At 51.5% G+C, this 13,533-nt stretch overlaps 2 protein-coding genes across 2 annotated transcripts in view; both read right to left on the reverse strand.

Moving 5' to 3' along the window:
- The window catches only part of LOC123607357 (zinc finger protein 558-like), a 100,989-nt gene extending 88,578 nt beyond the window's left edge, over window positions 1-12,411 (reverse strand). The window contains exon 1 of the mRNA XM_045496528.1: window positions 12,310-12,411. The gene's annotated coding sequence lies outside the window, so the exon portion shown is untranslated. The remainder of the gene's footprint in view (window positions 1-12,309) is intronic.
- Window positions 1-12,421, reverse strand: part of LOC123607356 (zinc finger protein 558) — a 28,300-nt gene extending 15,879 nt beyond the window's left edge. The window contains exons 1-4 of the mRNA XM_045496523.1: window positions 12,310-12,421; window positions 4,856-4,979; window positions 4,212-4,300; window positions 3,445-3,571 (exon numbers count right to left, since the gene is read on the reverse strand). Coding sequence (XP_045352479.1) covers window positions 3,445-3,571; window positions 4,212-4,300; window positions 4,856-4,886 — 247 coding nt within the window. The 5' untranslated portion in view covers window positions 4,887-4,979; window positions 12,310-12,421. The remainder of the gene's footprint in view (window positions 1-3,444; window positions 3,572-4,211; window positions 4,301-4,855; window positions 4,980-12,309) is intronic.
- Between the last annotated feature and the right edge of the window lie 1,112 nt (window positions 12,422-13,533).

A 13,533-nucleotide genomic window follows, 5' to 3' on the forward strand; every position in this document is an offset into this window, starting at 1 on the left:
TTTATTGTCAAGTTGGCTAACATACAGTATGTAAGGTGTGCTCTTGGTTTTTGGGGGTAGATTCCCGTAGTTCATCGCTTCCATACAACCAAAGAGATCAACAGATTCAGTGCAATTGTTACCAAAATTCCAACAGCTTTTATTTGCAGAAATGGACAAACTGATCCTTAAACTCACATGGATTTGCAAGGGATCCTGAATAGACAGAACAGTCTTGAGAAAGAACGAGTTAGGAATTCTCACACCTCCTGACATCAAAGCTTACTTCGAAGCAATAGTAAAGAACGCACTACAGTACTTGCTTGACAAGGAGAGATGCAGAGATCAGTGGACGAGAACGGAGTGTAAACTCGTAAAGTCTGTGGTCACACCACTTTGGACAAGGCAGCAGAACAACTCACTGGGGGAAAGAACAGTCTTCTACAGCAATGCTGGGCAACTGGGTAATAAAGAGAGACAAAAGAACGAAACCACATAAAAAATTATCTCCAAAAGGACCGAAGACCGAATTGAAGAGAACTAGAAAATTCCTGGAAGAAAACACAGACGTAAATGTTCATAGCCTTGGTGGATTTGGCAAGAAGTTTTGAGGTATGATCGCAAAGGACAAGCAAAAAAAGAAAAAAAAAAGAGAGATAAATTGGACTTCATAAAAACTAAAACTCTCTCTGACTTAGTTCACTTAGCATAATACTCTCTAGCTCCATCCACTTCGTTACAAGTGGCAAGATTTCATTCTTTATGGCTGAGTAATATTCCATTGTGTGTGTGTCTACATATACACACACACACACACACACACACACACACACACACACACCACGTCTTTTTCATCCATTCATCTGTCCCTGGACATTTGGGCTGTTTCCGTAAGTCGGCAATTGTAGATAGTGCTGCTATAAACGTTGGGGTGTGTGTGCTCCTTCGAAATCAGTATTTTTGTATCCTCTGGGTAAATGCTTAGTAGAGCAATTGCTGGATTATGGGGTAGTTCTATTTTTAAGGAACCTCCGAACTGTTTTCCAGGGGGGCTGCGCCACTTTGCCTTCCCACCATCAGCGCACGAGGGTCCCCTTTCTCCACATCCTCCCAACACCTGTCGTTGTTGGTTTCAGCCATTCTGACAGGTGTGAGGTGGTGTTTCATCATGGTTCTGACTTGTATTTCCCTGATGGTGAGTGACGTTGAGCATCTTTTCGTGGGTCTGTTGGCCATCTGGATGTCTTCTTTGGAAAAACATGATTTTACTCACACGTGGAATTTAAGAAACAAAACAAATGAGCAAAAGGGAAAAAAGAGAGAAGGAGAGAAAGAGGGGAAAACCAAGAAACAGACTCTTAACCACAGAGAACAAACTCATGGTTACCAGAAGGGAGGTGAGCGCGTGTGATGTGGGGGGGAGGGCAGTTTGGATGGCGATTAAGAGGCACACTTGTCGTGATGAGTACCGGGTGTGGTATGGAAGTGTTGAATCAATACATTGTACACCTGAAACTAATATTACACTGTATGTTAACTAACTGGAATTCAAACACAAACTTAAAAAATTAAAACTGTTCTGTGTCAAAGGACACTATCAAGAAAATGAAAATACGCCACCAACTGGGAGAAATTATTTCCGAATCATATTCTGGACAAGGGACCAGTATTCACGACATATAATGAATGTGTATAATCCAAGAACAAAGACAAGCAACCGAATTCCAAACCGGGCCAAGGACTTGAACAGACGTTCTCCACAGAAGATCCAGAACAGCCGACACATGAAAAAGTGCTCAATGTCATCAGTCATGAGGGAAAAGCAAATCAGGGCGACAATGAAAAGAAATACTGCCTCATAACCGTGAAGACGGCTACCATCAGAGGCACAAACGTTGGGGCAGATGTGGGGAAATCGGAACCCTCCCACCTTGGCGCAGCTCCTGGGGAAGACAGTTCAGCAGTTCCTCAAAAAGCTAAACCTACTGATATATGACCCAGCATTCTGCTCCGACACATACCCAAGAAAGCCGAAAGCGCATGTTTGCACAAACCGTGCACCAATATTCTCAGCAGCAAGGTTTGTAACAGCCAGTAAATGGAAACCACCCAAATGTGTATCAACCCATGAGTGAATTTTAAAGACGTGGCCAATCCACAAAATGGTGCACTTAAAAACAGCTAAAACAGGGGCTCCTGGGTGGCGCAGTCGATTAAGCATCTGACTTCGGCTCAGGTCATGATCTCACGGTTTGTGAGTTCGAGCCCCGCGTCGGGCTCTGTGCTGAACAGCTCGGAGCCTGGAGCCTGCTTCGGATTCTGTGTCTCCCTTTCTCTCTGCCCCTCCCCTGCTTGTGTTCTGCCTCTCAATCTCTGTAAAATAAACACTTAAAAAAAAAATAGCTAAAACAGGGGCGCCTGGGTAGCTCAGTAGGTTGAGTGTCCTTGGCTCAGGTCACGATCTCACAGTTCTGTGAGTTCCAGCCCCGCGTTGGGCTCTGTGCTGACAGCTCAGAACCTGGGGCCTGACACAGAGCCTGATTCTGTGTGTGTGTCTCTCTCTCTGCCCCTCCCCCACTCACACTCTGTCTCTCCCTTTCTCTCTCAAAAATAAACATTAAAGGAAATTTTTAATAATTAAAATAGTGACTTTTATGTTATGTGAATGTCACCTCAATTAAAAAAAAAAAAAAGGACAATAATGTGGGGAATAAGCTTAGGAATTCCCTGGGCTTGCACCGATGGGTTAACAAGGCAGAAAGAATTAGAAAGCCATAGGATGTTCACACCCAAGTTTGGGTAAACAAGATTATAGGTATAGAGAGGGTGGGGCAGAGGCTCCAGGATAGACCAAAGGTGTATGAGGTAAACAAGATTATATGTTCAGGGCGGAAGCGCCCCCCAAGTTAGTACTGTAGCAGAAAGCTGCTTTCACTGGAAGGAAGAGTAAAAACAGGAAAACAGGACTTTAGACCAGTGCTGGGCCAAGTTGCCCAGAGCGGAGCTAATTAGCAAAAGAAAGGTGCCTTGGTGACCCTGAGGTAGCACGCTCTGTCTTTCTGGTCCCCCTCGGCAAGTTTAGGTAAACAGAGGTGGGGCCTCACATCTGCTGTAAACAACCTTCGGCCAGGTGCCAGGACTTTGTTTTGTATCAACCCAAACCCCTAACCCCGCATATCTTCAAGACCCCGTTTCCCTCACGCCCATGAGTTAATGTTCACAGATTCATGGTCTCCTTGTGCACGTCCATTGCCACGTTTATAAGCCTTCTGATCCTAATAAAAATGGAGCAAGGACCTTTAATCGGGGCTCTTGGCTTCTCCTGGACATGAGCCATCTCTCTCGCATTTTTTAATCCTGTGTCCCGCTCTCTTGCTGGGTGAGAAAGAACTCTAGACCCAGAGTCTACGACAAACAAAGTCTCGTTACGGGACTAAGTATACGCGGGGATGAGGTCAGGCTTACCGAGCGAGGCCAGGTTCCTGCAGTTCTCCTGCATCACGTCTCTGTACAGTGTTCTCTGAGAAGGGTCCAGCAGGGCCCACTCCTCCTGGGTGAACTCCACGGCCACATCCTCGAAGGTCACCGAGTGCTGAACCGTCACAAACATCACGGCTTAGGCAAGGACCATCCCCGCCGAGTGGGCAGGAAAAGGGCAGAGGACGATGGGACCAGGGGCCGGGAACGCAACGCGCAAGACGTGTGGGCAGGGTTCTGAGCTCTGCTCTCAACTGCTTTCACTCAGCCTGCGGTGCTCCTCCCTGTCTACTTATGCCCGCTCCCACGGTGAGCGTGCCCCTAACACAGAGGTGATTCTCTTATTCCAGTGAGACTGTGAAATCCTGCAAGCTGATCTCCCTCCATCTGCAGGGCTGAGTAGAGGCCGGGGACATGGCAGAAATCAGAGAAACACCTGGTAAATGAATGAGCGATTCCCCCACAGCTGTCACCAAGTACTTGAGTTTAGGACACAGTCAGGTCTTCCTCGGTTTCCCCCAAAAACCTCTCTGCAGAACGTGACGGAGACGGTGACCCTGAAGGAACCTTGGCAACGTAGAAAACGTTGACAAACACAACACTGCCTGGGGGGCCCCTGACCCTCCATCAGATGCCCGGAGACCCGGGGCCCTCTGGACACCTGGTTTGGCCATGAGGCTCCGGGTCACCGGAGGAGAACAAATTCAGCTTCTGGTCAAAGGAATAATGACTTGGAAAAAAGAGTAGTGACTCACCGGTAACCAGCCGGTCAGGAAGCCCTTAGCCAACCCTTCCTCCTCCGTGCGTCCGTTCCGAGGAGAGGCTGAGTACAGGGAAGGCTGAGCTGGAGAAGAAGAAATGGGTCAGGAGAGCCCAGGACGGCTCTGTATGCCAGCACTCACCAGTCTGGGGGCTTCCCCACCCACCTGCACGTGACCACACCCCGACACGCACACGCACGGCCACACCCATGACCACCCCACACAGTGTGGGTGGACACACACACACACAGCTTTCACAGGACACGTGTCAGAGTGGCCCGGTCTCACCCAGGACCCAGGGCCAGGAAATAGGGCCAAGGGTCTTACTGACCTGGAGGAAGAGATTATTAGTCCCATTTCACAGATGAAGAAACTGACGTTCAAGGGACACCACTGTTATTTTTCCAAGTTTATAGAAAGAATCAGAGAGACGGTTCAGAGGCTCTCCCATACTCACCACACAGGTGACATCTCCACAGACACTCAAACCACCAAAATCCCAAATCCCAAGAACCACATCGGGGACCGGTGACCCCCGGGCATCTGGCTCCACTCCGGCCTCACCGCTCGGCCCCTCCTTTCCCGCTCCGTGGTGCAGGGGCCTTTACCGCCTGGACTCTGAGGGCCCCCTGACTTACCACAAGTGGGGGGCAGAACCACGGCCGCCATCCTGTGACTCAGACAGGAATTTCCCCGGACAACGGGCAGCGGAAGAACCCGGACGCTCCTCCTCTGGTCGGCACAGCGTGCTCAGGCCGGGCCCTGGTGGAAAGGGGACAACAGGAAGCCTTCACAGCCTCTCTCCCACCGCGGGCTTCCGCGGACCAACCCATCTTAGCCTGCCCGTTGTGTCCTCCTTCAACATGCAGGTGGGGTCCCCAGTATTGGGTCTCCACTTAGCAGGTGATGAACCAGGGCTGGCGAAGCCAGAGCTCGTCCTCTTGGGTCCTAACGGTTCGACCGGGACACGCCTCTGCCGCCCCGCCTAAATCCCCAGCTTCCGAGTCTCAGGGCACATTCTTCCCATGCAGGTGGCTGTCACAAACACATTCCCAGGTCCGACCCTTTAGTTACGGAGACGATGACGGCTGATACTAGTCTTTGCCTCCCCCAGCCCCACTGCCCTCAGATGACGGGTGACGTCAGAGTGCGTGAGGACGACCCTCGGTGTTACGAGTTTGTCCCCTTCCACCTGGGGCGCCACCCTAGACCCTGTCATCACCTGACACTACTCTGCCACCTAAAACAATGGCTGAGAAAGAAAGGTCTCTCTGAATCCAGCCTCCCAAACGTTGTCCTTGTTCATGTTTTCTTTCCCTACATGTGTTTTGTTTTGTTTTGTTTTGGTTTGGTTTTTTAGAGAGAGAGAAAGAGGGCAAGTGTGAGTTGGGGGCGGGGGTGCAGAGGGAGACAGAGAATCTCAAGCAGGATCCACACCCAGCGCAGAGCCCAATGCGGGGCACGATCCCGCGAACTGTGAGATCGTGACCTGAGCCGAAATGGAGAGTTAGACGCTCAACTGACTGAGCCACCCAGGCGCCCCTTACACGTGTTCTTTCACCACACGGAGGACTCTCCCCCGCCCCCCGCTACTTCATCAGGCATCAGGCACGTCCTGTTCTCATCTCACGCTTCCCCCCTGGATTTCATCACCCCTCACCCACACATTCCCCATCCACACACCCTGCCCGCGCCCCTGCCCAGCAGAGCTGCGCCCGGCCCGGTTCCAATGACCTGCCGGCTCCATGGCAGCGTCCGGGGGACCTGCCCGCGGTGGGGCTGTCATGCCGCCACCTCTGGGGAAGCACGGTCACCAACATGCAAACAGCCTTGACCCTGCAGGACATCCTGTAAGTCCGTGCGGCTCCCCACCATCAGGCCTCTAATCTCTTTACCCCAAGCACACCCTCCTCTCCGCCCTCCACGGCAACCAGCTTCCTGACTGGCCCCCATGACCCAAGCCTCCTGCTGTCCACACCCGCCCGCGTCGGGCTGACCCGGGTCACAAGAGTGCCTTGGGGGCGACTTCCCAGGCTGGGTGCTCCAAGGCACTGCAGCGTTGCTTGGTCTTTCGCCCCGCTTGCTCCGGGGGGAAGCCCCGTTACAAGGAACTCGGGTGGCCCCATGGAGGGACCGACTTGGAGAGGAACCGAGGCCTCCCTCCAGCAGCACCACTGACGTACCCACCTGGGAGCGAACCGCCTTGGCCTTGAACCCTCGGCACCAGGCCAGGCTCCAGATGGCTGCAGCCCGGCTGATAGCCCGCTAGGAACTCAGGAAAGTCCCTGAGCCAGAACCTTCTAGCGAAGCGGTCCTGAACCCCTGAACCACAAAGACCATGAGATCTGATACATGATCATCGTTTTAAGTCACTGATGGGACAACCTGTTAGGTGGCAACAGATGCACACACCCTCACTTTGCGCAGACGGCCCTGCCTCCTACTTCTCACAGTAACCCCCGTGAGAAGGAATCGCCCTTCCCCGGAAGCCGCCAGAATGGCCACGTGACCCCGGCCTCCGCCCTCCCTCCTGTTACAAGCCGGGAGCTGTCTCCCCTCCCGGGTGAGGCCGGGCTCTGCGGCTCAGATCTGTGCCCCTCCACCTGCCTTCTTAGGGGCTGCACACTGTGGGCGGTCTCTTGTCTGCCCTCCCCTCCCGCTCTCCCCCTCCACCGGACCCCCTCCCACACCATTCAAACCCATGCAGTGTTTTTAGTAGTGAAATAAATCTATGGTAAGGGCAGTCTTCATTCTGGTACCAGTCTCTCTCCGTGAGCCCAGGGAAAGTGTTTCACTCTGTCTCATTTTCTCATGTCCCACCGGCTCCTCAACCCAGGACCCTCTGGCTTCCGCCACTACCATTTCGAGGACGCCACCCTTGATAGAATCACCATTGATCTTCTTCATAACCACAGAGATGGGAGACTGTAGCTACGATGACACCATTTTTAATCTGTCAGATCGACAAAGACCTGGTGGACCACATCTTTTATTGGCAAGGATGTCTGGAAAGGCACTTTCATACGCGACTGGGGCACAATTCCTACGGAAGGAAAATTGTCAATTTTTTTTTTTTAATTTTTTTTTTTCAACGTTTATTTTATTTTTGGTACAGAGAGAGACAGAGCATGAACGGGGGAGGGGCAGAGAGAGAGGGAGACACAGAATCGGAAACAGGCTCCAGGCTCTGAGCCATCAGCCCAGAGCCTGACGCGGGGCTCGAACTCACGGACCGCGAGATCGTGACCTGGCTGAAGTCGGACGCTTAACCGACTGCGCCACCCAGGCGCCCCGGAAAATTGTCAATTTGATGCAAAATGCAAGATCATTTACCCTTTCCCTGCCAATCACACTCCTAGGAACTGATCTCAAGGATACACAAATACTAAAAGGCAGGCTGTGATTATTCACAATGGCCTTACGTGTAGTATCAAAGGACTGGAAACAATACAACTGAGCATCAATAGGGAATTAGTGCAATAAACTACGGAATATCCACAGAATGAAGAAACATGCAGCCAAAAAAGAAAGAGATGATCCCTAGGTATTGATAGAGATTCTTATCTCCAATATTTAAAAAAAAAAAAATTTAAGTTTATTTATTTATTGGCGGGGGGGGGGGGGGCGGGTGGCAGGGAGTGGTGCGGAGAGAGGGAGATAGAGAACCCCAAGCAGGCTCTGTGCTGACAACATGGAGCTCGGGGCTCGATCCCATGAACCGTGACATGATACCTGAGCCAAAATCAAGAGTCGGCACTCAACTGACTGTGTTACCAGGTGCCCCTCCAATAAATGTAAGTGGAAAAAAAAAAAATCAATGTTCACAGCAGTGTATATGGAATGTTTCCTTTTTATAAAAAGGGAATGAATACCTCTTTTCTCTGGAGTTGGGGAATCAAATGTCACTCCATAAAACCAGCTTCCTGAGGTCCCTCTGTGTGTCTTCCCTGTACCCAAAAGATACAAGCGATAAAGGGTCTGTATGAGCAGGGAGGGGAACCTTGGCCACTAAGAGTCTGGTTGGGCCAGGCGGAAAGAAAGAGCTGCGGGGCATTTTTGCCTCCCAGGCCTGTGTGCAGACAGATTAATGCCCGTGCCCCAAAGGTGTCCATATTCTACTCCTCAGAATCTGTGAATATGTGAGTTTCCATAGCAAAAGGGATTGTGCAGATGTGGTTAAAGTAAGGATCCTGCGATGGGGAGATCATCCAGGTGAGCCCAATGTCATCACAAGAGTCCTTACCAGAGGGAGGTAAGAAGGTCAGGTCAAAGAAGAAGGTGTTGGTGATGCAAGCAGGAGTCAGAGAGAGAGAGATCTGAGGATGCTACCCACTGGCTTTAAGTGAAGGAAGGAGCCACAAGCCACGGAATGCACGAGGCCTCTACAAGATGGAAAACACGTGGGCACCGATTCTCCCCTAGAACCTCCAGAAGGAATGCAGCCCTGCTGACCCATTTCGGACTTCTGACTTCCAGAATGGCAGGTGAGATCTGTGCTGCTTTAAGCCGCTAAGTACCGGTACGTGGTGAGAGCAGCCACAGTCAACGAATACAGCCTCTCACACCAAACCTTCCCTAAGGCTTGGTGTGAGTTCAACAGACCCGGACAACTGCCGTGGACCCTCCTTACCTTCTGCAGGTGGAGGATGTCTCCTTTCTCCCCACCGGAGACCCAATCTGCAGTTAGGATGAGTTCCAGTCACTGAGCTGAGGAGTCAGAGGGCTGGGATCCAGCCACCCCCAGAGCCCCAAGCGGAAAAGCAGACTGAGAAGGTGCCTGGGGCATTTTTAGGCTCCGAGTCCCCCCATCAAGGTCTCCTGGCAGGTGAAACCTCACAAGAAGGCAGGAGGGGGTCTCTGCTCAGTTTACAGATTCAGTGACTCCTGCTCCTGGATGTATGTCAGTGCTGGATGATGGGTCACTTATCAGTGCTGCCCAACGGGACTTTCAGTGATGACATAAATGTCCTCTAATTCTGCTCCGTCCAGTTGGCAGCCACAAGCCACATGTGGCTACTGAGCACTTGAAACGTGGCCAGTAGGACCGAGAAAAGGAACTCTTCCCATTGTTTTAACTAAAATAGCTCCAGGTGACTAGTGGCTACCACCATGGACAGGGCAGCTGTGGACCCACTCAGGCCCGACTGCTTTCAGGATGCGGAGGAGGGGGCCTGTGGGTGGCAAAGTGGGGGAAAAGCATGGACTCGGGTGAGGGGATGCCTGCAGGTTTGCATGGACAGGAACTAGGGGCCTAGTACGTGCCCTGTCCCATCACACAAAATACAAGCATGAATGAAAGCATCGTACATTTTCTCAGTTCTACGCTCCTGGGTCTCTTCTTCCCATTTCTTTCTTTCTTTCTCCACAACCATCATCCAGGCCTAGGGAACAATCATCTTATTCCTAAACTTCTTCTTACCACTCCCTGTCTTGCCTCTTAAGTCTTCCTTCTTTGAAAAAAAATTTTTTTAATGTTTATTTACTTTTGAGAGAGAGAGTACTAGCAGGGGAGGCGCAGAGAGAGAGGAGAGAGAGACACAGAATCTGAAGCAGGCTCCAGGCTCTGAGCTGTCAGCACAGAGCCTGATGCAGGGCTCGAACCCACAAACCGCAAGATCATGACCTGAGCCGAAGTCAAATGCTTAACCTGAAGACTGAGCCACCCAGGTGCCCCATTAAGTCTTCCTTCTTAATCCGGAAGTCCATTTTAACCCACATGCATAGACCAGCTGTGACTCACATCCTCCCAGCGCTCACATCTCTAGTGTCTCTCCACTGGTCCTAGAACAGAGTCTAATCTAATACCTGATCTGGTCCAGCCTACCCTGCTCTGGGCTGGCTCACCCCCTGCCCCCCAACTTTGTTGTCTCGGCCCAGCCATTCCTGTCCTCCCAGCTCGTGGAGCACACAAGGCTCTCTCCTGCCTCAGGGGTTATCTTCATGCGGTTCCCTTGGCCTGAAACGCTCTCTTGAAAACACTCCCACATGCTCGCTCCAGCTAACCCTACAGCTAGTTCAACCTGACCCCAACCCCAGCTCTCCAGGTAAATACCAGTCCTTCTCAAGAAGGCTTCCCTGTTTTGGCCACTGAGCCCTCTGGGCCAAGCTCCCACATCACTCCGATCATTAATTATTTAAAATCACAATTCCCTATTAGAATGTAAATTCCACAGACGTGGAAAAAGGTCTTCTTGGTTCTCCCAGGTCTCTATGCATCTGGCTCAGGGCCTGGCTCCCGGGGATGCTGAGCCATCCTGGTTTGCCCAGAACTGTCCCGGTTTGAACACTAAATGTCCTATGTCCTGGCAATCCTCTTACTCTCAAATACCCAAGGATGGTTGGTTGCCATAAACTGTCCAAAGGATACCTACTGTGTGACAAATAAACATCCCCCCTCCAGAACATTACAGGAAAGCGAGAACAAAAAAGGGACACACACACATACACGTAATTAGTAAAACCTAACAATTAAATAGATTACTTAACAGAATCCTCTACGACGTGAATCGCCAGACTGTTATTTCAGAGAAGTTTGAAGACATAAAGTTAATTCCTTGTCCACCAAAAGGCAAGGTAGAGAGGGCAATCTTTGTGGAAACTAGTGCCCTAACCTGCGACCTACAAGTTGCTGCATATTCCCCCAAATAATTGTAAATCTCATTAAGTAAATAAAGAAATGAAAATCACTTCTTCAAAATACATCTTGTTGCTGGTCAATTCAGTTTTAAATTAATTACTAACAGAAAGAAGTCCTAAGCTCCCTCCCCCCCCACCATGTGCCTATATTTTGAACCTCTGTGGAGGATTTGTAGGGCTTTAGAGGTCAAACGGAATGGGTCTAAGGACTGTGGCTGAGTAGTCCTGCTTATCTTCAGTGGGATGTCTTGTAATCTTACATGTACGTGTAAAAAATGTATATATTTTTCTATATAAAATCCTGAAATTTCTATTATGGAATGCAAGAAAGTCTGCATTTCTCTACGGTTACACTCATTTACATATTTGTTAAATTGTACTTATTTGCATATAAGTGCATTTACTGCCTTATTTCCACACACATAACCACACACACCTCAGTATCCTTCCTTTGAACGTAATCTATCAAACAGACAAATAATTTTTCTTAGGATACCCTCCCTCTTAGTGGCTCTTTGCGTTTACAACCTGAGCAGCATGAAAACCCACCAAGAGCTCTCCTCTGCATAGCGGAGGTTGCTGGCACCTGTTGTGACAAGGTCCTTGCGGTGCTCACCTGGTCACACAGAAACCCACGGATCAGGGAGGATGGCACACTTTTAAGGCTGGTGGGATCTCGAAGCTGGTTTTAACACAGACTGGGAGGGGGGGGGGGAGGCACGAAAACCGCTTTTGAGGCCTTTTGATAGGAAGTAATCGTTCTTGGATAGAAAGACCACCCATTCATCTTTGTTTCGTTTTCATTTACTTAAAGTGTCAACGTTGGCCGTGACTGGATTTACCTGATTTCCACGTAGCCATCTGCACCCCAAGTGGAAGAAAGCAGTGTCATGCTGGGTGTGCATGTGACTTGCTCAACTCATCTGGCTGGATCAAGATTTTACGGTGACTCCAGACACTTTAAACACGGGCTTGTTACTTAAGGGCGCTGATAAGCGACTCAGCTGACTTTGATCAGGACTTCAGAGCTTTTAAGTCCCTAGAGCAGATCTCCCGACCCCGGCACTATTGATAACGCTTCGTTGTGGGGGGCTGTTCCGTGCACTGTGGGATGCTCAGCAGCATCCCTGGCCTCCCCACACCCCCATTTGTACAACCCAAACAATGCCTCCAGACATCGCTGAAAGTCCTCTGGGGGAGAGGGGGGAGGTGGAAATCACCCCTCAAAGGAGGAGGCAGCGGCGCCCGGAGTCGGGAGGTACCGCAGCCTGGGACTGACCGGAGGCAACAGCCCAGGGAGGAAACGGGGCTCCGGTTACAGACGGGGGGACGCGGGGACGCCAGAGCCCGTGACCGGGAATGCCCGCGGCCCTCGCCCCTCCCTGGGCGCCTACCGGACCCCCCGGACTGCCCGCCGCGCACCGAGTCCGGCCCGTTGCGCTGAGGCCAAACATACCACGTGAAGCCGGTCCCGCGCGAAGAAGACAGCGCACCCCACGCAGCCAGCTCCGCAGGCTCCTTCCACGGCAGCGCCCCACGCTTCCGCTTCCGGTCTCGGGCTGGCCGCCTCTCGCCCCAGTTCCGGTCTCTGTCGAGCCGCGGCGGAGAGGGGCGTTTAGGGGCTCCGGGTTGGGGCGGGCGGGGGCCACCGCCGCGCACCCCAGCCTGGGGCGAGGGTTTCTAGCTCTCTGAGGGAGGGCCCCACGGCCCTGGGCTGCGTCAGCACCAGGGACGGAGACCAGTCCTAGGGGCGGGCTGTGGGCGGCGCCAGGCAGACGGGCCGAGTTCAGGTCCGTGGGTGGGGCTGTGGGCGGGAACGGGGTGACGGCGGGCGGGGAGGTGGGCGGAGACTAGTTCCGGGGCGTGGCTGTGGGCGGGGTTGTAGCCGAGGGAAACCAATTCCCGGGGCAGGGGTGTGGCTGGAATAGGCTCGGCGGGTGGGCGGGACAGTGGAAGGAAATCAGCTCCAGGGGCGGGGCTGGAGGCGGGGCTTCCCATGGGTCCCTAGACCTTACTAGCAGCAGGCTGCCCAAGAAACAACTTTTCTGCAGTCCTTTCTGCAGGTTCACACAGCCTCACATAACGCTGTAGAACGACGTGCCCATATTTAGGGCTTTTAATTTTTTGTACATGTTTGCTGTCTTTATTTAAAAATGAGACCATACGTATATTCGTTTCTCTACAACTTGCCTTAGCGCCATTTTAAGAATTTTGAGGGGACAGGGAGGGTACTAGGTCATACATTCACAAGGCAGTAAAATACCCTCACTCCCAGCACGGTCTCTCAGTCCTTTGCCCAGAGATAGACGTCCTCTTCTCTTCCATTTTTATAGATACAGTGTGTATATGCATATATGCTGGGAATGGCCAGCAAACCCTGCGCCGATGGATGCAAGATTACTCCACAGTTTGCTCAGAAAGAGGAGAAGGCATGGAGGTCAACGTTCGCAGACGAAGACCAAGATCCTGTTCGCCTCACTTGTATTCTCATTTATTGCAGAGTCAGGCCAATCACAAATCTCGGCTGGCTTGTTGTGTACAGAGGGCGTGTAACATTTCAGGCATGCTAAAAAGATGCACGACTTGAAGGTGAACAATCCCAAGAGACAAATCAAATCAGAGATAAGCAGCAAGGGTTATGTGTGCTACTGTTCTGTTAAACTTTGTATACAATGTATAG

Source organism: Leopardus geoffroyi, chromosome A2 (assembly GCF_018350155.1).
Source record: "Leopardus geoffroyi isolate Oge1 chromosome A2, O.geoffroyi_Oge1_pat1.0, whole genome shotgun sequence".
Taxonomy (NCBI): Eukaryota; Metazoa; Chordata; class Mammalia; order Carnivora; family Felidae; genus Leopardus; species Leopardus geoffroyi.